The sequence below is a fragment of the Sitodiplosis mosellana genome, unplaced genomic scaffold (genome assembly GCF_009176505.1).
Source record: "Sitodiplosis mosellana isolate CC-2019 unplaced genomic scaffold, AAFC_SMos_1.0 Smas_scaffold_6034, whole genome shotgun sequence".
NCBI classification, from domain to species: domain Eukaryota; kingdom Metazoa; phylum Arthropoda; class Insecta; order Diptera; family Cecidomyiidae; genus Sitodiplosis; species Sitodiplosis mosellana.
The window spans coordinates 37379-61029 of NW_022601275.1; the positions used below are offsets into that span (position 1 = coordinate 37379).

General features: G+C 36.7%; 1 protein-coding gene across 1 annotated transcript in view; it reads left to right on the top strand.

The window, feature by feature from the left end:
- The window catches only part of LOC129573269 (dystrophin, isoforms A/C/F/G/H-like), a gene marked incomplete at its 5' end in the record, with an annotated part of 83197 nt that overhangs the window by 35301 nt on the left and 24245 nt on the right, over positions 1-23651 (top strand). Inside the window, 3 exons of the mRNA XM_055453655.1 lie at positions 1943-2809; positions 4200-4645; positions 4715-4940. Of these exons, the coding sequence (XP_055309630.1) occupies positions 1943-2809; positions 4200-4645; positions 4715-4940 (1539 nt within the window). The remainder of the gene's footprint in view (positions 1-1942; positions 2810-4199; positions 4646-4714; positions 4941-23651) is intronic.

Here is a 23651-nt window from a genome sequence, read left to right on the forward strand (position 1 = left end):
GTAGCACATTTTTATTTTGACATGAAATTTACATTACTCCTGAAAAATGTATGAATAAACAGAATGCAAAATGATCTCTGGCATGTAATATATATGAATATGAACTGTCAAAAGCGGTGAAAAGGAAAATGGCCGCCATTACAGCTGTTCATACCGGTTCATACCCAATGTATGTTATGTACATACGCATAAAAACAAAGTTTTTAAATTTAATACATTTTGATACAGAATGTATTTCTTTTTATTTCAAAATATTTATCAGAAATAAATGTCTTAATAACAGCGAGAAATGTAGTGTCGATATACTCCATTATTGTTTACACGAAGTTTCCAAACGTTGCCAAAGAAGGTAATGTAATTCAGGAGTAATGAGATTTGTTCATTAGTATTCAAAGTGAATGCGTCATAGATTGATTTATCATTTATGTTTTACTGTCGGAATTTTTCCAAAAAAACGAATGAATTTATTCTTTCAAATTTTACAATTTATTAGTCGGTAATAGCAAGCACCCATGCGTATTATATTAAACTAATCATTTCAGTTGGTGTTTATTCAATTGTATAGGTACTTAAAATGTATTTTACAAATCTGACAGAATCTGACAGTTGCGGCGAGACTACGGGGGTAGGGGGCGCCATGAGTATCAAATCTCTACAGTTCATGGCTTATGCAAACTTCGTCTCGTCGTTACGCGGCGAGCGGAACCAAAAATTTGATAATAAATATTGACAAATTGTTTTCTTGCATCCTCACATTTGTATTGAAATAATGATAATTTTCTGTGATATTTATACTAATTTATTGAAATCTAGCATCATTGACTGTGATATAGCCATCCTTTGAGTTGGTGATTAACTTTTGACCGGTTATTGCTTTATAATGAAAATTATTTTCTTTTGTCAATGTTTTTGAAAAACTCATTGTATTTTTCTGTCTTTCGGTCTCTAGTAAATTTTAAATTTTTGACTACCAACAAGGACTTGTTAGATTAGACGTAAAGATTTCTTCAATATATCACTTCTTTGATAAATTGATTGATGAATTTTGCAGTCATAAGGCCAAAACTACAATGTTAACGCCTCCACTGGCCTTTCATTTTGGATATTTAGGTTAGGCTTTGTTGAATCGTTTACATTTCGGCTTCCTACTCATGTCCATGTATTGGTTAGGTTATTTTGTGTTAAAATGTTTATAGACCAAATACTTATTCCAATCAAGAAAGACTACTACTAAAATTATCACACACTAAATTGTATATACAAACACGAAAAGATCAGGTTTTTCACGACTCTTGGAGTCGTTTTCCTGCAAACAAAGTATTCAGCCAGTTTTTGGCGGTGTAAATAAATGAAATGAAATGAAACACTTTTGAACTTCGTATCCAAGATAATACAGCGTCCTAGCGTCACTCAAAATGATATCATTCTTTTTGAGTGGTAAATCCACGCACAGGAGCGTCACTCCATTTTAACCTCGTCTAGAGGTGTTTCATCTGATTTATAATATAAAAAGAATTAATTGCTCATTTTGTGTTATGTTTCTTCAATTCCTTCTACCAGTAGAGTAATGAATGTGTTTTGTTCAAAATGTATGCTCTTACATTTTGATGAGATCATTTTCCCACGGGGAATCAACAAAATTGACTGTTCCTCGATATTTCATGTTTATAAAGGCGTTGACATCAATGCTTTGGCCTTTCATGTATATTAAGAAAATTTATGTCATCGTGCAAATTATGTGCCCGTCCTCGTGCTTCCAATCCAAATTACTTGTCTTCCAAAATCATACGTATCACCCACACCAATTTCCGTAGCACTTATCACGGGAACTTATAAATATGCAATCACATACACACATACTTCTGTGTTTGTTTGTCTATCTATCCCTTGTTATGAAAAATGAGAAACGAAAAACAAAAAAAATTCCAAACACACTTCACAGGAAACTATATCGTCGCATCCGAAGAATAAAGAAGACGATGACATGGAAATTGTTGTAGTTAGTGACACAGTTCGCCAAAGACGCTCAAGAACTCCCTCGTCATCTGCTTCGACATCAAATGATAATGAAATCATGATTGTGAAAACACAGTCAGACGTATTACCCGATCTATTGCCGAAAACATTTCATCTTGCTGAATCGAGCACACTTTTCTTTCAAGCTGATAACTCGAAGAATCTATTGGTTCAAAAAGAAAAAAACAGAAGCAGCGAATCAAAATTTTCTATCGTTGAGATACGCGAAACAAATATACTATCACCCAAAAGAGCAACTTTCAAAACTCATGAAAGTTTTCAAAATCAGAATGTTAGTCATGTTTTAAATACATGCAGCATATTGGAATCGGTAAACTATCTGGAGCCAAGTTGTGTTGAAACTGTGCATATAATCGATGCATCATCTGAAGCATCTGATAACGAAACACCTTGTTCAACTCCCAATTTGGATGAAAGATCTGATAGCAGGATATCAAGCGATGAAGAAGAAAGTGATGAATTTGACTATAAGACTAATACCAAGAAGATAGTCAACAAGCGTTTGTCACTACAGATTCGAGATGTACTTGAAATAAATCGGCTAAACTTACCAAAAAATACCAAAGAATTTGACAGCTCATGTAAAATACCGCCAGAACCACAGCGTAAAAAGATCACTCCAACCTTAGAAGAAATTTTAAGTGCAACTTCGGATAGTGGCAGTTTAAACAGCCCCGATAAAGAGGTATTCGGAAGATCAATGACATTTTCGGTAGACGACTATAACAATCACTTGAATGGACAATCGACTGAAAAATTCAACCGAGATACGGTACTTATATAAACCCTCAAAATCAAACAAACAAAATTTTCTAAATTACTATGGCGACATGTTCCGTGCTAAAAAGTATACGTGCATGAGATTCAATTCGATTCTAAATCGCAAACTTCATATCATATATATATTATAGTATACTGTCAAAAAATATATGCATTTCTCATTACACAGTTCGACAGATGGTTTTTTTTGTCAGGCACAGAAGCTGGACAAATCAGGCGATTTAGAGGGCGAAAATTTAAGAACAACTGCGTTCTCAGAATATTAAAATTGGCTCAACTTTTTTAAATATCAAATTCGGCGTTTTACCTTTTCACCAGTATTCAAATGTAAAGAGATATTAAACAAATACCTTTTTTCTCCCATTAGTGATGGTTTTATAACCTTAGTATCTACTAAGAAAATTTTTGGCGTTTGATTTTAGGCGGAAATTAGTAAAAACTATACCCAAAAATTACATCTGGTGGGAGCTATGGGGCAAAATGTCGAGAAAATAGTCAATTTTTCCAGTTTTTCGGCCAAAGCTCGAGCAATATACATTTTTTTCACTTACTGTCTTCGGCAGGGGGATTACAGATTGACAGTTGCGCTACATGATGTATTCTGAATGAATAGTTCTGTAGCTTGCCGTATGTGATATTGTAGGGCAAACTGCGGCGCTAGTGTGCTTGTGTTTCAATCTACAAACCCCTGGTCTTCGGTAATATTGTAGCCAGAGTATAGCTTAAAGGTGGCAAACGGACGGACAGAGGACGAACATTTCGTGTACGTCCGTCCTTTTATTGATTTGGGACAAACGGACATTTGTCCTAATGTCCCATTTCAAATTAGGACAAACGGACATTTGTCCTAATGTCCCATTTCAAATTGGGACAAACATCCAGTGTAACCTATGAAATTGTTACATCTATGGACCATAACCTTTTCAATTTAAATTTAAATTTTCCAACTATTTACCGGTCACTAGTGTTTACTACGGTCCAAAACAGAGTATTTTAAACGAGTTAGTACAGTTTTTCATCACCCAGAATTGTTCGGAGCCATCCAAAGTGTTTAAAACAATTTAGTACCTAAAATCGAACGGCAAACATTTTCTTAGTAGATACTAAGGTTATAAAACCATCACTAATGGGATAAAAATGGTATGTGTTTAATATCTCTTTGCATTTTAATACTGTTGAAAAGGTAAAACGTCAAATTTGATATTTAAAAAAGTTGAGCCAATTTTAGTATTCTGAGAACGCAGTAGTTCTTAAATTTTGGCCCTCCAAATCGCCTGATTTGTCCGGCTTCTGTGCCAGAAAAAAAAACCATCTGTCGAACTGTGTTATTGAATAAATCCCCAAAAAAAATTTACGATACTAATTCTATCTATTTTCTACAGGATCGAATGGCAAAACCAAATGCTGGAAAGCCAACGGTGATGCACGAACGAAAACTTGAGCCAGTCGAAACGGAAAATGCCACTGAAAATCAATCAGAAGCGCACAAATCAATTACCACAAAGGCCAAAACTTTTTCGATGAAGAAAACATCAAATTCTAGATCTTTGTCCCAAAGAGTCTATGAATTTGAAAGGACGGCTCGTTATATGATAAAAAAACTGCAAGACACAAAAGAAAAAATCGATGCATCGATAATAGTCGCTGTTGACTCCGAAACAATTGAACATTTGCAGATGTTAGTTGCACCGGATGCAGCGACACTAATTTCACAAGGTGATTCATTGGTTTTAGAAACACATGGCAACGCATCGTCCGAACTCGCAAATACCGTGATAGAAATGCAATCGATTCTACGCGAAAAATTCCGAGAAGTTCAACATGCCAAGTGAGTTTTTCCCTTATCTCTAACTTAGTTGACCAAAGGAGCATGTTGTATTTTGATGTTTCTCAATAGATTATCAATTGAATGCCAGCAGAATAGTTCTTTGGAAGTGGGTCAAAAATTATTGAAGTATGAAAGTTTGGATAAAGAAATCAAATTAAATGAAGTATCAAAAGTACCTGCAAACAATATTGACGAGGACGCCTGGTATGTGTGCAACAAAGTATGGAAGCTTCTTCAGAGTTCCGTTAATGGGAGCAATGAAATTCATCTGAAACAACGACTCGCTGATATTAAGGTGAACAATTTTGCTTTTTTCATCAATTTCTTTTAACCGTTACGCGATATCTATTGGTGAGACATGAATGATCGTATATTATTTAGATTATTGTGTTTGGCAAAGAAAATTTGATACTTTTCCGTTAACATAGTCTGGTAGGGGAAGTATTGGTTTCACTCCCCAAATTTGATGATATCTATCTATAGATAGATAGCAGCTATCTAATAAAAATACTTTGTCTACTATTTACAGGGTGCGATCGAATAACTGTCGGTTTTACTTTTTGATATAAAACACACATTTTTCAATATAATCGAGTAATTCTTTTTGCACGTGGTAGATGCGGTCGGAATATTTTCATTTCAGTCGTCAGATTAAGATTTTCTAAAATTTTGGCTGAGCTAGAGCCATTGGTGTGCCAAAAAAACACCACCCGCAACACGCAACATTTTTGAGAATCGTCAACCCAAAATTTTATCATCCACTTATCAGATACACGAAAATCTTATATTGTCCTAATCGGTGAATCTTTGTGCTTCAATACAATGCAGCGTGGTTCAAAACTATCTACCACATAGCTCTCTGTTGACTGTTGTAGACATGTACCTATGATGGCCGATTCAGGCCAAATTTTCAAATTTTGAAATTTTACATTATTTTTTCGAAAAATAAAGATTTCATCACATTCAAATCCAAATAAATGATTGTGTTCTCATCTTCATGACTATTTAAATATATTTTCGCATTGCGATTTTAATTAAAATTGTGATTTTAGCCGATTTTTACAAAAAATTTGGAAAATCGAGGTCGGCTTTAAAAAAAGCTTATCGCCGCCAGCTGAGACATATCACGATAGTACTGATAGGTTTTTTTAATTCCCAAGGCATCATGAATTAACACTGCAAGAGCACAAATGATAATCTGTTCAGACGTGGCTGAGCGAGATCTGGGCTGGAATTCTAAGTCATTCCACCAAAATCGTTCGGAATTATTTTTTTCGTACATAAGACCATATTGGAGTGAAAGAGAGAGATTCCACTTTTTTTCAGCGTGCCACCGGAATTATTCCGATAACTCAAGGAAGAGTGGATTGTGTGAGATATAATTCCGGTGGCACGCTGAAAAATAGTGGAATCTCTCTCTTTCACTCCAATATGGTCTTATGTACGAAAAAAATAATTCCGAACGATTTTGGTGGAATTCTTAGAATTCCAGCCCTGGAAAAAACCTGAAAAAATTTTGTTTGAGGTTGCGTGCCAAAAGTGATATTTTTGAACATTTTTTTTGGTACATCTATGGCTCTCAATCGAATAAACTATGATGAAAATTCAGTCTAATGACTGAAATAGATGTGATAATGTTCAATCTACAAAATGGCAAAGAAAGTTTTCAATTATAATTGAAAGTGTGTATTTTAAGACCTGAAACATAATACCGACAGTTATTCGATCGCACCCTGTATTATTTATTTATTTATTTATTACGAAGCCTACATTTATACCAATATGTGCTCACAGCTAAAGGTGTCAACGGACAAACGGACAAACAGCCTACTTTTTTACACAAGTGGCCAAAATTATGTCTAATTGTACCAATAATATGGAAAGCTATATACCAAATTATAGGTTTTTAGGTCCTCTTTCCATCGATATATGAATGTTTCAGTTATTTTGAAATTTTTCTAACGAAATTTTTTGGACGGACAAAACCAAAATTTGTCCGCCCGTCCGTTTGAAAAATCTGCCTATCCAGCTTTTTCACCTCAAAATTGGCACCAAATCTTCAAAATAACTGTAATATTTATATATCGATGGAAAGAGGACCTAAAAACCTACAATTTGGTATATAGCTTCCCACATTATTCGTACATTTAGACATAATTTTGGTCACTTGTGTAAAAAAGTAGGCTGTCCGTTCATTTGTCCGTTGACACCTTAACTCACAGCGAGCTGTGAACATGCTAGTCAAAGACCTAATACGGTATAAATTCCGCCCATGGTGCGTCTTAAGGCCACACATGAAGGTGTCAAACGGACGTACTGAGTAGTATAGTTTTGTCCGGTCTTTTTAGCCCGTCCGTCCGTCCGTTCAGGGCTCTTGAATTTTTTTGTCCGTCCGTCCGTCCGTTCAGGACCCTCAGGAATTTTCTTGTCCGTCCGTCCGATCGGACAACGCTGAACGGACAAGAAAATTCTTGAGGGCCCTGAACGGACGGACGGACGGACAACAAAATTTCTAAGGGTCCTGAACGGACGGAAGGACGGACAACAAAATTTCTGGCGACTTTGAACGGACGGACGGACAAAAAATTTCGTTTTTCATTGATTTTTGACGTAAAAAATACTGAAAAAAATTTTTTAGTAGGGGAATTATGTGTAGGTTGACCCGCACTGATCATTTTAGTCATAACTTTTTATGGAATAAAGATAAATGCACACTTGATATACCATTGGAAAGAGAGCCGAAAAAGCTACAATTTGATTAGGAAATTCATTAGCTATGGTTGTAAAAACAAAATAGTTCGGTCAATTTTCTAGGAGGTCTGATTTTTGGCAACAAAATTTTTTCTTTGTAAGTTGACCCACCCTATTTTTTTTAGGAAAACATGCAGTATAAACTCTCAATATATGAAATTCATTGAATTTCGTTGGATTTTCAATCGTTTTTGGTCTCTACGAAAAACAATGAAAAAATGTAGAAAAATATAGAAATTGTAAAAAAAATACATATTCTCTTTTTTTTTATATTTCATCGATTTTTTGTGTTTTTCAAGTCCAAAAACGATTGGAAATTCATTAAAATTCAATGAATCTCGTATATTGAGTGTTTACGCTGAATATTTGTCTCATTTTTCCGATTTTTTTTCGGGTGGGTCAACTTACAAAATTGGTCGACATTTCAATGTGCACGGAAAGAATTTCGCCATGTAACGATATGCGTGAAATGACTTAGGATTATGAAAATACACGAAAAACTAGTGAAGAAAGCTTATACTCGCTTTGCTGATATCTTTGGAATTGTCTACTTGATGATGGTCCGAAAAAATTTAGTTTTTATAAAAATGATTTTTTTTTTGCAAAAAATTTTTATGAGCCGATCCGAGCCGTTTAATAAGCGTATTTACTCTTGAGAATTGAGAAAAAATCGATTGAGACTAGCCAAATTAACGATTTGTCGGTCAAAATACAAAATCGGCGGGGTGGGTCAACTTACAAAGTGGGTCAATTTACACCAAGGGGGAAATCACTAGAAAGTAATTGCAGTAATAGCAAAGTAATAGTTGAAATTCAAAAGTAATAGCAATTATTTTTTGTGTAACTATTACTTTGCTATTAACTTGCTATTATGTCCAAAAATCAACAATTACTTTGCTATTACTTTATTTTTGCTATTAGTTTGCTATTACTTTTCAGATTTGCATGGAGAAAAGTAATAGCAAATAGCAAACTAATTGCAAGCAATAGTGGCCAATAGCAAAGTAATAGCTGAGTGATTCCCCCCTTGATTTACACATATTCCCCCTAACTGATTTGTAATCAGCTTCCCATTTGAAACAGCTCAAACCTATTTTCACGTCAAAAAACAATGAAAATTTTTCGGCGGACACGAACAAAACGTAATTTTTTGTCCGTCCGTCCTTCCGTTCAGAGCCCTCCAAATTTAGTTGCTTGTCCGTACAAGGTGCTTGTCCGTTGACACCTTTAGCTACACACAGAAAATAATCCCCGGAATTTCGAGGTGTTCGCCGGAATATTTGTCATGTATATGTAAATTTCTATATAAATTTTCACGGTAACACTTCAAATTTACCGGCACTGACATAATTTCAAACATTCTATCCGTGAGTTTTGAGCATCATTCATCTACTTTGCCTACATTCCACCAAATTCACCGCAATCAATTTACGATTCATATCTAGCAGCCATGCACTGCACAGAATCGCTACCGATCCTGAAGATGTTGTTATTTTTGTTGGTGATTTTAATCTGCCGCATGTGGTATGGTCAACTGACTACGACAACATTACACAGTTCTACCGATGGTTTTTTTTGTCTGGCACAAAAGCCGGACTAGATCAGCGTTTTAGAGGGCCAAAATTTAAGAACAACTGCATTCACAGAATATTGAAATTGGCTCAACTTTTTCAAATATCAAATTCGGCGTTTTACATTTTCACCAGTATTAAATGCAAAGAGGTATTGAACAAATACCATTTTTCTCCCATTCGTGATGGTTTTATAGCCTTGGTTTGTACTAAAAAAATGTTTGAAGTTCAATTTTAGGCGGAAACTAGTGAAAACTACACCCAAAAATTACATCTGGAGCTATGGGGCAAAATGTCGAGAAAATAGTCAATTTTTCCAGTTTTTCGACTAAAGCTCGAACAGTATACATTTTTTTCACTTACTGTATTTGGCAACATTGTAGCCAGAGTATAGTTGAGCAACACTCCTGAACACATTAACTCGAAAAAACTCCATCCAGCCCACTTTATGGGCTCAAAATCACTTTTCGCTATTAAACGGTATTTTCGTGCATTTTCGAAGTCCTGCAACTTCTCAACTGCTTAAAATAGAGCAATAGTGTCTGAAAGAACTTTTTAGTACTTCTCAAGAGCTTTGCAGGCCTAGTACTAAAAAGTACTAAAAGTGTACTAAAATGTACTAAAAAGTAATAAATTGTTTTAAACACTTTAAATGGCTCCGGGCAACTCTGGGTGATGAAAAACTTCACTAACTCGTGTTAAATATTCTGTTTTGGACCGCAGTAAATATTTGTGACCGGTAATTAGTTGAAAAATTGAAGTTTGAATCGAAAAGGTTATGGTTTATAGATGTTACAATTTCATAGGTTACACTGGTCATTTTTCGATTCAAATTTCAATTTTTCAGATAAGTGCCGGTCACTAATGTTTACTACGGCCCGAAACAGAGTATTTAATATGAGTTGGTAGAGTTTTCCATCACCCAGAGTTGCCCGGAGCCATCCAAAGTGTTTAAAACAATTTAGTACTTTTGAGTACATTTTTAGAACATTTTTAGCACTTTTAGCACTTGGCCTGCAAAGCTCTTGAGGATTACTAAAAAGTTTCTTGAGATACTATCGCTCTATTTTAAGCAGTTGAGAAGTTTCACGACTTCGAAAATGCACGAAAATACCGTTTTATAGCGAAAAGTGATTTTGAGACAATAAAGTGGATTGGATGTTGATTTTTCGAGTTAATATGTTCAGGAGTATTGCTCAGCTATACTCTGGCTACAATATTGCCGAACACAGTGAGTGAAAAAATGTATTCTGCTCGAGCTTTGGTCGAAAAACTGGAAAAATTGACTATTTTTTCGACATTTTGCCCCATGGCTCCCACCAGATGTAATTTTTGGGCTTAGTTTTTTACTACTTCCGCCTAAAATCGAACTCTAAACATTTTCTCAACACATATCAAGGCTATAAAACCATCTCTAATGGGAGAAAAATGGTCTTTGTTCAATACCTCTTTGTATTTTAATACTGGTGGAAAGGTAAAACGCCGAATTTGATATTTAAAAAAGTTGAGCCAATTTCAATATTCTGTGAACGCAGTTGTTCTTAGATTTTGACCCTCTAAAATGCTGATCTAGTCCGGCTTTTGTGCCAGACAAAAAAAACCATCGGTAGAACTGTGTTATGATTCCAACTAAATTTGCACCTGAGTACACGGCAACTTTCATCCAGGAACTCATGAGCATGGGAGTTCATCAGGTAAATCATGTACGCAATGATTCAAAGGAACGATTATTGGATTTGTTCTTTACTAATGATTTCACCAACATTTCGATTGAGCATGTAAATGAGGTTAACGCACTGACGGAAGTGGAAGATCATCATCCACCGATACTAGCCACATTTGAGTGGCATGGAGGCAATGCAACCGAGGCCAATATCAAAACAAAAGCATTCAACTTCTAGCGTGCCAACTATAAGGACATGAATGTACACCTTGCAAATATCAACTTCATCGAATTACTCCATGGAAAGACCGAGAAAGTGAATTTGCTGCACAAGATTTTGGACGATGCAATTATCAAATTTGTGCCTACTCACATCGTCAAGTCGATACAAAAATGTCCATGGAAAAGCGAATTCCTAATAACACAAAAAAATAGGAAAAATAAGGCATGGGAACGCTACAGACGATCTGGCTATCATCAGTCGTTTGAATGGAAGTATATTTTAGCATCACGTGAATTTGATAAGCTCAACACGGAACTGTACAACACATACGTGGAGAAAATGAAACCCTCGCTCAAGCATGACGCATCGAGATTTTGGCAATATGTCAATTCAAAGAACAGCACCGACAACAAACCAAAAGTCATGCAATTTGGTGATGTGCGCACAGCAAACGAAACAGAACAGGCCAACTTGTTTGCAAACTTCTTCAGTAGCAACTACAATGACTCAACGACTCAAGGCGTTCAACAATCGCCTACCGATGAGTCACAGCGAACTGAGGAATTCCAGCTCGACATCAATTTTGTGCTTGAAGAGCTACAAGCCGTGAACACAAAGAAAGGTACGTGTCCCAACGGTATGCACTCGCTGATACTGAAAAACTGTGCGAGTCATTTGGCGGCTCCACTCACCAAGATTTTCAACGAATCATTGTCAACTGGCCATTTCCCTGACAAATGGAAGCGCTCGAGTGTATCATCCATTCTCAAAAAGGGGTCGAGATCGAAAATTGAAAACTATCGTTGCATTGCTAAGCTCCAAACTGTGGCGAAGTTCTTCGAGCATTTGGTGAACGTCAAACTTCTGTCTCTGGTACAGGACAAAATCACCAAAAAGCAACACGGCTTCATGAAGTCCAGATCTACTGCATCTAATCTCACCGAATTTACCTACTATGCCCAGAGAGGCATAAATTCTGGTACGCAAGTGGACGTTCTTTACACGGACTTCAGTAAAGCGTTTGACAGAGTAAACCACAACAGATTGATTTTGAAACTCAGATCGTTCAACCTTCCAGACAATCTTCTTGCTTGGATCGAATCAAACCTGTCCAACAGAACGCAAATCGTTTAGTATGGGAGCAGCGAGTCTAACGAATTCAACGTATCATCTGGCGTACCACAGGGTAGTCATCTCGGACCCACACTATTCCTGTTGTTCATCAACGACATAGTGGACGAAATGGACGACGTGTTCATTTCCTTGTTCACCGATGATGTAAAAATTGCCAAAATCATCAACTCGAGCACGGATGCGGAAGCGTTACAGCGAGCCATCGACAAACTGAAGGTTTGGTGCGACGTAAACAATTTGCACCTGAACCTTGACAAATGCGCCGTCCTTACAATCACCACAAAAAGGAAGGACATCATCGACACTGATTACAAATACGGTGATTTTACCTTCAAGCGCGTTTCGGACCACAAAGATCTCGACGTCATCATTGGCCAAAAGCTTAGCTTTACAAAGCACATTGACGCGATCACTTCGAGAGCTACAGCAGCCTCGGGATTCATCAAAAGATTTTGCTACGACATAACCGACGTTCAAACGATCAAAACTCTATACTACGCACTAGTTCAGTCTCATCTTAAGTACTGCAATGTTGTATGGCTACCAACTTATACCGTGCATATCGACAAAATTGAGAGCGTGTTGAGAAAGTTCACCCAGTTCGCCCGAAGAGAGTACTGTACGGCGGCCAACAGCTACAGTATCACCGACTACAACAAGCGACTTGAGGCGTTGAACATGACATCGTTGGAGCGTAGGAGAGTGAATGCATCTATTGTATTCATGTACGACATCGTGAATGGGATCGCAAATTGTCCCAATGTACGCAACGATATCGCAATTGGAGAGAGCGTACGTAGGTTACGGCACACAGACTACCTCAAGATTAAAGATAGGCTCATGGACAAATAAACCAGAGCTCAAGTGCCTCAAATGTACAAATTTGCGAACAAAGTGGCTGATCAATTCAATAACTCAACCAGCCGTGCAAACCAGGCATTGTATTGAGTCCGTATTCATGCTTGTATGGATAAGCTATATTGTCTGTTTCAGGCAAGCATGCGTTGCATTAATGTGTACTCACGCTTGCCGTCTCGCATGTACGGATGCCATGCGCGCGCGAACACGTCGTCGCAGGCAGCGAGCATCGTCTTTAATGCTGCTGTTGTGTATAGTTTTTTATGCCTGTCCGAAACGCGCTTGAAGGTAAAATCATTTATGACATTCATTTAAATTGCCGGTTTTGTAAACAAAAAATAAATGCACAATGTTTATGCCATAAAGATGAAGTGAAGACAAAGAAGCTCTTGTTCATGTTTCAACTGATGGCTGAGGTGAAGGATGACGATGGCAATCCATATTTCGTTTTCAAGGATATACCAAGTGAAATTAAATCTGCAAGTTTCAATCAATTTTTTCACAAAGATTCTGTATTTGGATTGACGTGTGATGTTTGTGCATCGAAATTTGAACTATATATTCAAAGTGTGAATGGTACCGAACAAACAAATGTACAGCAGCCGGGCACAAGTGGAGTTAATTCAAATCGAACATCTGATATGAACTTTACTGGTATGTTGCCGCAAAACATCAGTATCACTAAAAAATCAAATGTCCAAACTCCACCAATTGTGATGCCAATTGAAGATACGAATGGTCTGTACACTTTTTATGTTGCTAAGGAAGATACGGATTCTGCTGCACTACCCAGCAGAAGAAAATACCACAAAACATACCTATTGACTAGATCGAGAGGAGAGTAAGTTCATCTGACTTTGTTATGAAAGAGAAGAGTAAGTTTCTTTCGACTCAAAAATGGTTAAAGGCGAGTATGTTCATTTTTGGCGGGTCCTCGCGGTTTTCCACGGTTTCCGCGGAACTGATAAGAGATAATAACTTGGCGTGTCCGGCAAAGTTGTAGCACTCGTGGTCTTCTATAACATTGCTGAAGTCAGTTATCTCTTATCTCTTATCAGTTCCGCGAAAAGCGCGAAAAATGATAAGAAAAAAAAGTTCTGTATAAAATTTGCTTTTTTATGTGCGCGATTTGCGCGCAACCGATAAGAGATAAGAGATAGATGTCTTCAGCAATGTTATAGAAGACCTTGAGTACTACAACTTTGCCGAAGACACCATGTTGTTATCTCCTATCAGTTGCGCGAAAACCGTGAAGACCGCAGAGGCTAGACGGTACTACAACATATTCATCTTTAACGCCAACAGAATCATCAGAAAACATACTCTCCTCTTTCAAAATATATTAGAATTTTTTCACACACTCTCCTCTCGATCTAGTCAATAGATACAATGCTTTCAAAATTTTTATTATTATTATTCTGTACCACACAGCGTTTCTTCGCCAGAGGTGGTTTATTTAGTATAAATAAAAATATTCTGGTATATTTACAATATATACAATATTAAATTAAATTCAATTTCTCCAAATTCGGTTTCTCTTAAAATATTCAGCTACTCTCTGTTTTACAGTACTTGTACTTGCATTGAAATCAATTAAATAAGTATCACAACTCGGAATCAAAGTAATATTACATTCATTTGGTAAATTTGGTGGCTTGATAGGAACGAAGTATTTATAAAATTCGTTGTATGTACTCAGCATATAATTTATAGTTTCAAACTTGGCATAATTATTACGATGCATCGGCAATAGTAGAAAATCTGAGTCTCTCGTCCAATGTCGCGGTGTTTTAAAATTCATTTTGCTCAAAATGTATTTCGCTAGGGGCTTCACGCAAAATTTTCAACCATTGAATTTGTGTAGTGATAAATAAATAGTAATAAGTTTTAACGATTGTTATGAATTTGAAACGATACAAATAAATTTTGGTGAATTCTAGTGAATTTGTCGATAAATTAGATTTCACAGTCTTGCCAACTTAGCTGTCAAACTAAGTGTCGAACCTAGTGTTTAGCAATGAAAAGGGTCGGTAATACAAATTCTTGTAATTTTTTCTACTCACATAAATTCACCAAAATTCACCAAAATTCACCAAAATTCACCAAAATTCACCAAACTCCTCAATATTCATTCAATTCAAATGTGAGAGTTTTCGTGAATTCATGTGAGTTTCAGCGTGCAAGAATGGATTTTACCGGATTATACGTCAATAGAATAAATACTTGTTGTTTTTGAATCATTTTTTGAGTGCGTGAAGCCCCTAGGTATTTCGATGACGTATGGCCACCAATCACATTATGGACGAGTGATATTTGGGCTATTTTTCTTCGTTCTTCCAGCGTTATCATTTGTAATTCAAGCAGTCGGCATTCGTACGGTGGTTTCCTGAATCTTTGTGGCCATTTCATTTTGCGTAGAGCGAACAATAAAAATTGCTTCTGGATCGATTCAATTCGTGCAATCTTTTCAGCGGTGTATGGATTCCAAACTTGGGAAGCATATTCCACAATCGGCAATACAAATGTGGAAAACAATTTCTTTATGGTCCATGGATCATCAAATTCATATCCAAACCGTTTAATCCATGCTAAACGTGATTTCGCTTTGGCTGTAATGTACTCAATATGTGCGATAAAATTCAAATTATGGTCAAGTATTACTCCTAGATCCTTTATCACGTGGACCCGATCAATTTTTTTGTTGCCAATGGAATATTCGAAGTTAAATTTTAAGATCGCGCGATGAAGAGACGCAAATTTGGTCTTGGATACATTCAACTTCAGCCGATTTCTTTTGAAGTATTCTACAAGCCTATTTAGGTCAGCTTGTAATTCCAGACAATCATCATAATGTTCGATGTGTTTCCACAGGCGAGTGTCATCAGCGAATGACTGAAGAATTGAGTTGCTGACGTGTTTTGGCAAATCAATGATGAATAGTAGAAACAATGTAGCACCAATCGGGTATCCTTGTCCTGTTCCCGATGTAACATCAATGGGGCTCGACATGTCATTATTCAGTTTGACAATCTGTTGGCGACCATGCAAATACGATTCAATCCACTTGAGCAACTGTTGATTCAATCCCATAATATTCAATTTGCGGATCAGTAAATCGACATTGACCGAATCGAAGGCCTTCGCAATATCCAAATAAATTGCATCAGTCTGTACTTTGTTTTCCATGCCCAAAATTGCACACGATACAAATTCAGCCAAATTTGTGGTTGTAGATTTTCCTTTCAAAAATCCGTGTTGACTCTCATCAATGATATGTTTCATGTGATAATTAAGGTATTTAGCAACTATTGAATCAAGCAACTTTGGTATTACACACTGCAGGGCTACGCCACGATAGTTCTCAACTTTTTTCCTTACACCACTTTTGTGAACTGGTCTTACAAATGATTTTCTCCAAATCTGAGGGACAATACCAGTTTCCAACGATTGCTTTAGCATGTGTGTGATAGGTTTTAGTAGTGCTGGCATACAATTTTTGATGAGAATATTTGGTATTCCGTCAGGTCCTGACACCATGTTGCTTGGGAGATCATTTATCACGTTCATAACCAAATCCTCAGTGATGTCAATCATAGGAAAATTAGTACATAGATCTCTTAGTAGTGGTTCATCTTCAGAATAATCTTCAGCTAAGCTAATATCTGGTTCAGTATACGATTTTGCAAAATGTGTTGCAAAAAATTCAGCTATCTCACCACGGTTACCGCTTTCATTGTCTCCAAACATCATTACATTAGGAATGTCATCATGCCTTTTTTTGGAATTATTTACAAATTCGAAAAATCTCTGTGGGTCCTCGTTAATAAGTTGTTCCATTTCAAGTTTGTAATTTTTATAAGCCAAACGTGTGCTCTTTTTGTACTCTTTTCTTAGTTCGGAATGTTCTTCCTTTGCATGCTTTCTAGCATCAACAGTACGCCTGGATCTCATGAATTTGTACTTTGTATTGAGTCTATTTTTCATGTTAACGAGGTCATGACTAAACCATTTCGGGTGACTCGAAATTTTCCTCGTCTTCACGTCGACATTCGATGATATCATTGAATCCAACAATTCATAAAAATTTGTGATTTGAGAGTTCAAGTCATCGCCCGAAAAAACGTGCATCCAGTCGACGTTATCAAGAATCTCATTTATATTATTGTAGTTGGCATTTGCAAAATCACGATAACTAAAATCAATAGTTGACTTGCCATTGTTAACACTATGACTGTTCTTCGTATTTGCAACATATTACTGTTCTTGGGGGACTCCAGGGCCCCCAAGATATTTCATATGAAATCTGGACTGTGATAAGAGATAACAAATTAGTGTCTGAAGCAAAGTTGTAATACTCAAAGTTTGCTATAATTTTGGTGCAACAAATATTGCTTATCTTTTATCAGTTCCGCGAAAAACACGAAAAAACGCGAAAATCGCAAAATTTCCCGACATTGTTTTAGTGAAGCTGATAAGAAGTAAGAGACTTGCCTCTTCGACAGAAATGTAGAGCAGGTCGAATACTACAACTTTGCCACAGACACCAAGTCGTTATCTCTTATCAGTTATGCGAAAAAATGATAAGGAAAAATTCGCGGTTTTCGCGGCTTTTCACGTAACTGATAAGAGATAACGACTTGATGTCTACGGCGAAGTTGTAGAGCAGCTTGAGTACTACAACTTCGTCATAGACACCAAGTCGATATCTCTTATCATAATCCAGCTATAATATAAAATAGCCATGGGGCCCTGTGGTCCCCCAAGAACAACAGCGTAACATGTTTTGCGGCAGGCTGTATTTTACACATACTCACACATATGCATATGTTTTTTTTTTCATTCGTGTAGAGAAATATTCAATCTATACAATGAGACTTAACTCCGGTTGGTTTATACACTGTTTAGTACTTTTATTCAACTTTAAAGTTCGCTGGGGGCCCTGGGTGCCCCAAGAACAATCATAGTGTTAAATTCAACATCGCTAATGGTAATTGCATATGATCGATGATGTGACTCCTTTTTTAGTAGGTGATGGGCAGGGTCTGTCCCAGATAAGGCGCAAGTGGTGCGTTGCACCACGGCGCTGGGGCGCCGAAAACTCGCGAGAGCGGAAACTTGTGCAAACTGGCGTTCAATTGCTTAAATTTTCCAAAAATACGTAGAAAAATTCAGGCGTCGAGAGCGCCGAATGCACCAAAAGCATTTGATCAGCTTATATATATATTGAAGTGCCACTTGTATTTGAAGCGCTTTTTACCAGTTTAAAAATATTAAACGATAAGATTTCAGTATTTATTCAACCGACTACAAAATGTATTCAGTTATTTTGAGCACCCTTTTCCATGTAATTCTCAGTAAACATGTGTATTCAAGCGCTATATTTTTGAAATGACAAAAAAAAATTGTAGTTTGCTCGCAGTAATGTATAATGTTTTCAATAAATCTAAAATGCAAATTTTCAGTATTACATAAGGCTAATTTCGTTGAATTTTTTTTTCGTGCCTTTCATATATGAAGTTCATAATATGAACGATACACACAATAGCGTACAGAACTTTTCTAACAAGAAAGTTACTCGTTTTGAAACAATTTTGAGTCTATTTCATTTCATCCTAAGAAAAGGGCGCCCTGGCAATTTTGCACCAGGGCGCAAAGAGCGCACGGACAGGCTCTGGTGATGGGTGTTTTTTGAGCAGCTCACGGTCTCTGTACAATTTGTCCACACCAAGTCTAACATCGCACCGTTTTTATTTCCAACTTTTTTTACTTGAACAAGTCCCATTTCATGCATGGAGTCCAAGACAGTGATTTCCTTTTCCAAGGATGCGTTCAGTGGGATGTCAACGTCACAATCTTCATTTTCATCTGTATACCATTCCAAGTTGGATAAATTAAAATCACCAGAAATTACCAAAATATCCTCGGACTTCAATTTTGCTGCTACCTCACGAATTGCATTCATATTCGCTTCATAAACCGCGACAGGAGAATCAGGACGTATGTACAATTCAATTAGAAAAACATTCCTGTCTTTCAATGGCAGGATAACGCAAAATTGTTCAGCGCCATACTGCTCACCTGTGCTGACGAGTTCAGATTTCATTGTCCTATCAACAGCAATCAGTACACCTCCGCCCCTTGTTTTAATTTTCCTTTGTTTTGATTCAGTTTCAATCGATCGGTCACAGCGATACACATTAAAATTTGGAGGAAAAACTTCTGAAGAATCAATTGTGCCGTCAAGGCGAGTCTCACAAATAATAAATATTGCAGAATCCGAAGCGATTATGTCAGCGTTAAATTCAGCAAGTCTGGATCTCACTCCATTGATGTTTTGTGTGTGTATATTTTTCTTCAGTTTATGTAAATGTGTGCGGTGAAATGAATTATTGTTCAGAAATGATGAGGCATGCCGTTCAAGTTCAACTGTTTTTACAAGTGAAGTATGTGAACTGTTGTGCAATCCTGAAAATTGGTCCAGTGAATATCGTGTGAGAGCGTTTGATAAGACACACTATCGAAGCAAAATCCGTGGGCAAAAGCGCAATGACAATCGCCGCATAACAACCAAGTCAACTTTGAACCCACGACATTCCAACAGAAACAATAGCAACAGTGATAACAACAACAACAAAAATAACGGCAACAGTAGTAAATATCAAGGCAGATACAACTTTCGGAGACAGAATGGAAATATTCCAAGAGGGACTAATCCATTTGGAGGCAACAATCGACGTGATGATCATATGGGTATGTTCAATACTCGTATGAATGGAAATCGTCATTATGGAAACAATGCATATCAACATGAACCGCAACGATACTATGATAACCAAATACCACAGATGAACATGCCACATCCTTTTTGTTATCAACCGCCATACTTTTTCCCTCCTCCGCAACAACAACAACAACAACAAATCCATTCACAACAACAACAACAAATACATTCACAGCTGAATATGCCGTCAGTCCGTCAATTCCAACAATTCTCCCAACCTCAGCCAATATTTCATTTTCAACACCAATAAATCAGCTCCAACACGGTCCGATACCACGAATTCATAATTTTCATCGAAAAAACATTCCAACCGTTCAACGTTCAAAATCACAATGGAATGTAAGTCACACAATGCTTGATGACGTTTTGATATACTGCAATAATTTGAACGGCGTGAAAAGTATAGACAAATCAGCGAAACGCACCTCAACGCAGATGTTTCTTCATCAGAGATTTTTCCACCGAACTTCGAAGTATTCAGATGCGATAGATCACCTGCCACTGAACAGTTTCAGCGTGTCAAGAGAAAAGGTTGGGGCGGTGTTCTTATCGCAATCGACAAGACATTCAATCCGCAATGTATCGGAACAGCTGAACATCTTGGTGCTGAACAAGTATGGGCCAAAGTAAAATGCAACGGCAGAAACTTGATACTGGCACAAGTTTACATAAGACCAGATTCACCGTTGGAAGTTTATAAATCTCATATGAATGCATTGCGTGAAGTGGCATCAAAAGCAAATCAAAATGATGTATTGCTTGTGTCAGGTGATTTCAATTTGCCCAATCTGATTTGGTACACATGCAGCACCAATGATGCTCATGATCCTGATATCAATTTTGAGCCGAGTCCAGAAGTAGCGGTTGCAGTAAATGTAGTGAGCGAAAAAGAAAAAATTGTGATCGATACTTGCCACGAGCTGGGTTTGTTTCAAATATGTACTCACCACAATGAAAACAAACGAATGTTGGATTTGCTATGGACGAATGAGCCCAACATGTTCACGTGCAATATGAGCAAAAGTAAAATAGCAAAAAATGAAACACACCATCAAGCACTCGAAGTCATCATCCATGACAAAATTGAAACCAAACCTGATGATGTGATTACATACAGAGACTTCAAACATGCCGACTACATATCCATCAATAATTTTTTTGATAATGCCAACTGGAACAATGTTTTCAACGGAATGGATTTAAACGATGCAATTGATCAGTTTTACGAAATAGTCAACACTGCAATTGATACGACTGTTGAAATGAGAACGAAGAAACACCAAATTCACCCGAAGTGGTTTGATAATGAACTGATCAATTTGAAGAACAGAGTCAATACATTGCACAAAATGAAGATGATTCTACCAACGAGACGTGTAAGGATCATGCTGAACTACGTCGTGAGTATAAAAAGAAATCTCGTTCTACTTTTAGAAACTACAAACTCGAAATGGAACAATTGATAAATGAATGTCCGAGAATGAAAACGCAACTTCTATTCACAACACATATAAGTGAAACAAAAATAAAAAAAATATTGAAATGAAACAACCGAGGGGCAAATCACTCTTTTTGCAATTACTTCCCAAAAGTTGCAATTACTCTTTTTTTTTCAGCAATTACCTCAAAATTTACAATTACTTTCCATATACAAGTAATTGCAACCGACCAGTAATTGTTGAAAAATGGAGTAATTGCAACTTTTGGGAAGTAATTGCAAAAATAGTGATTTGCCCCTCGGAAACAACACAATCGAATTTTTTCAAAGTGTAACAACAAAAAAGATTTTTTTAAAGTGTAACATCGATATGTAGTAAGTGTAACAACATACCGATGTTACACTTTAAAAAAATCTTTTTTGTGGTTACACTTTGAAAAAATTCGATTTTGTTGTTTCATTTCAATAAATTTTTACTTTTCCGCACACGAAGTGTGTGAGAAAAGTATAGCGATCGACGTGATAAAAAGTGTGCTAATTTTTGTTGTGTCCACGATAACTTTCGAACCGCTCAAGCGATTTCGCTCAAATTTGGCCAGGAGTCACAATTAGTAAATATCTTGAATGTATCAAAAGTTGGGCTAAATTTGACCAGTTCATCTGGTACTTTTGGGACATCATAGAAAATCACCCAAGGGTCCCCCCTTGGATTATGTCGACAAAAAATGTCTTTTTTAATCAACCTAGATTGGATCGTTGTATCGTTCTCACATAGTTTTATAAGATTAGGCAGTGTTAAATGGTTTATAACACGATGGCCGACCATGATGGCCCAAAAACTACGATTTTTGGTTGTGTCCACGATAACTTTCGAACCGCTTAAACGATTTCGCTCAAATTTGGCCAGGAGTCACTATTAGTAAATACCTTGGATGTATCAAAAGTTGGGCAAAATTGGACTAGTTCATCTGGTAATTTTCGGATGTCATAGAATTTCACCCAAGGGGGGACCCTATGATTCTTCCACGATTTTTCATACAAAAAATGCTATAAAGTTTAGTTTGGTCTGTAACTTTTCGAATTTGTTAAGAAATTTGAAATATATTAAATGGTAATGTGGAAAAAATGTATTTCAATTAAATACGACCATCGGTGGAGTGAATTTTGTCAAAAAAATGATAAATTTTCCGATTTTTCGAAAAAATTTGTCATTTTTTGTATGGAAGGTCTTAATTATTTTTCCCGCAGTTTTTGGGCAATTTAATCAATAAATGATATCCATTACCGAAAATAATGAAATTGATAGTCTAGTCCATTTATAAAAACTTCAAATATTCTCATAAACATCATTTCATGAATATTTTTTTGTAAAATAACAGAATTAATGAGAAAAAACTGAAATTTCAATGCCGGTCCTAATTAAATTTCCATGACTGTATGTGTTGTGAATAGAAGTTGCGTTTTCATTCTCGGACATTCAAATGAGGATCCACAGAAATTCTTCGAGTATGTAAGAACGTGCAATAATACCAATAATGATCTTCCAAATGAAATGGAATATAATGACAACAAATGAACCGACCCATACGAAATTGCCAATACATTTGCTACACACTTTGGAAGAGCATATACACAACCGATTGATGGATCCGAAGAAAGCTATGATGAAAATGATCCGATATTATTCGACCGATGTGCGAACTTCCCACGTATTAATGTTACTGAGGAATTGGTTATCAAAAAAATCTACGATTTGCCAAACAATTTGGTGTTTGGTCCCGACGGAATACCGAATATGTTCATCAAAAACTGCATTCACACATTGCTGAAGCCAATAACACACATATTGCGTGAACCAATAACACACAATTGCTCAAATGGATCAAGTCATATTTGCATGGTCGCCAGCAGATTGTGAAATTGGATAATGATATGTCGAGCCCAATTGACGTTACATCGGGAACTGGACAAGGATACCCGATTGGTGCTACATTGTTCCTGTTGTTCATCATTGATTTGCCAAAACACATAAGGGACTCAATTCTTCAGTCGTTCGCTGATGACACTCGCCTGTGGAAGCATATTAGACACTATGATGATTGTCTGCAATTGCAAGCGGATTTGAATGAGCTTGTTGAATACTTTAATCGGAATCAGCTAAAATTGAATGTGTCAAAGACTAAATTTGTGTCATTTTATCGTGGAGACATGAAATTCAACTTCAAGTATTCAATTGGCAACGAGCAAATTGAGCGAGTCAACGTGATAAAAGATCTGGGAGTTATACTCGATCATAAATTGAACTTTACTGCACACATTGAATACATTACAGCCGAAGCAAAATCACGTTTGGCCTGGATTAAACGATTTGGTAGAGAGTTTGAGGATCCATGGACCATAAAGAGACTATTTAACACATTTGTCCTTCCGATTGTCGAATATGCATCTCAAGTATGGAACCCATACACAGCTGAAAAGATTGCCCGAGTTGAATCCATCCAGAAACAATTTCTGTTGTTTGCACTTCGTAAAATGAAATGGCCACACAGATTTAGGAAACCACCATATGAATGCCGACTGCTTGAAT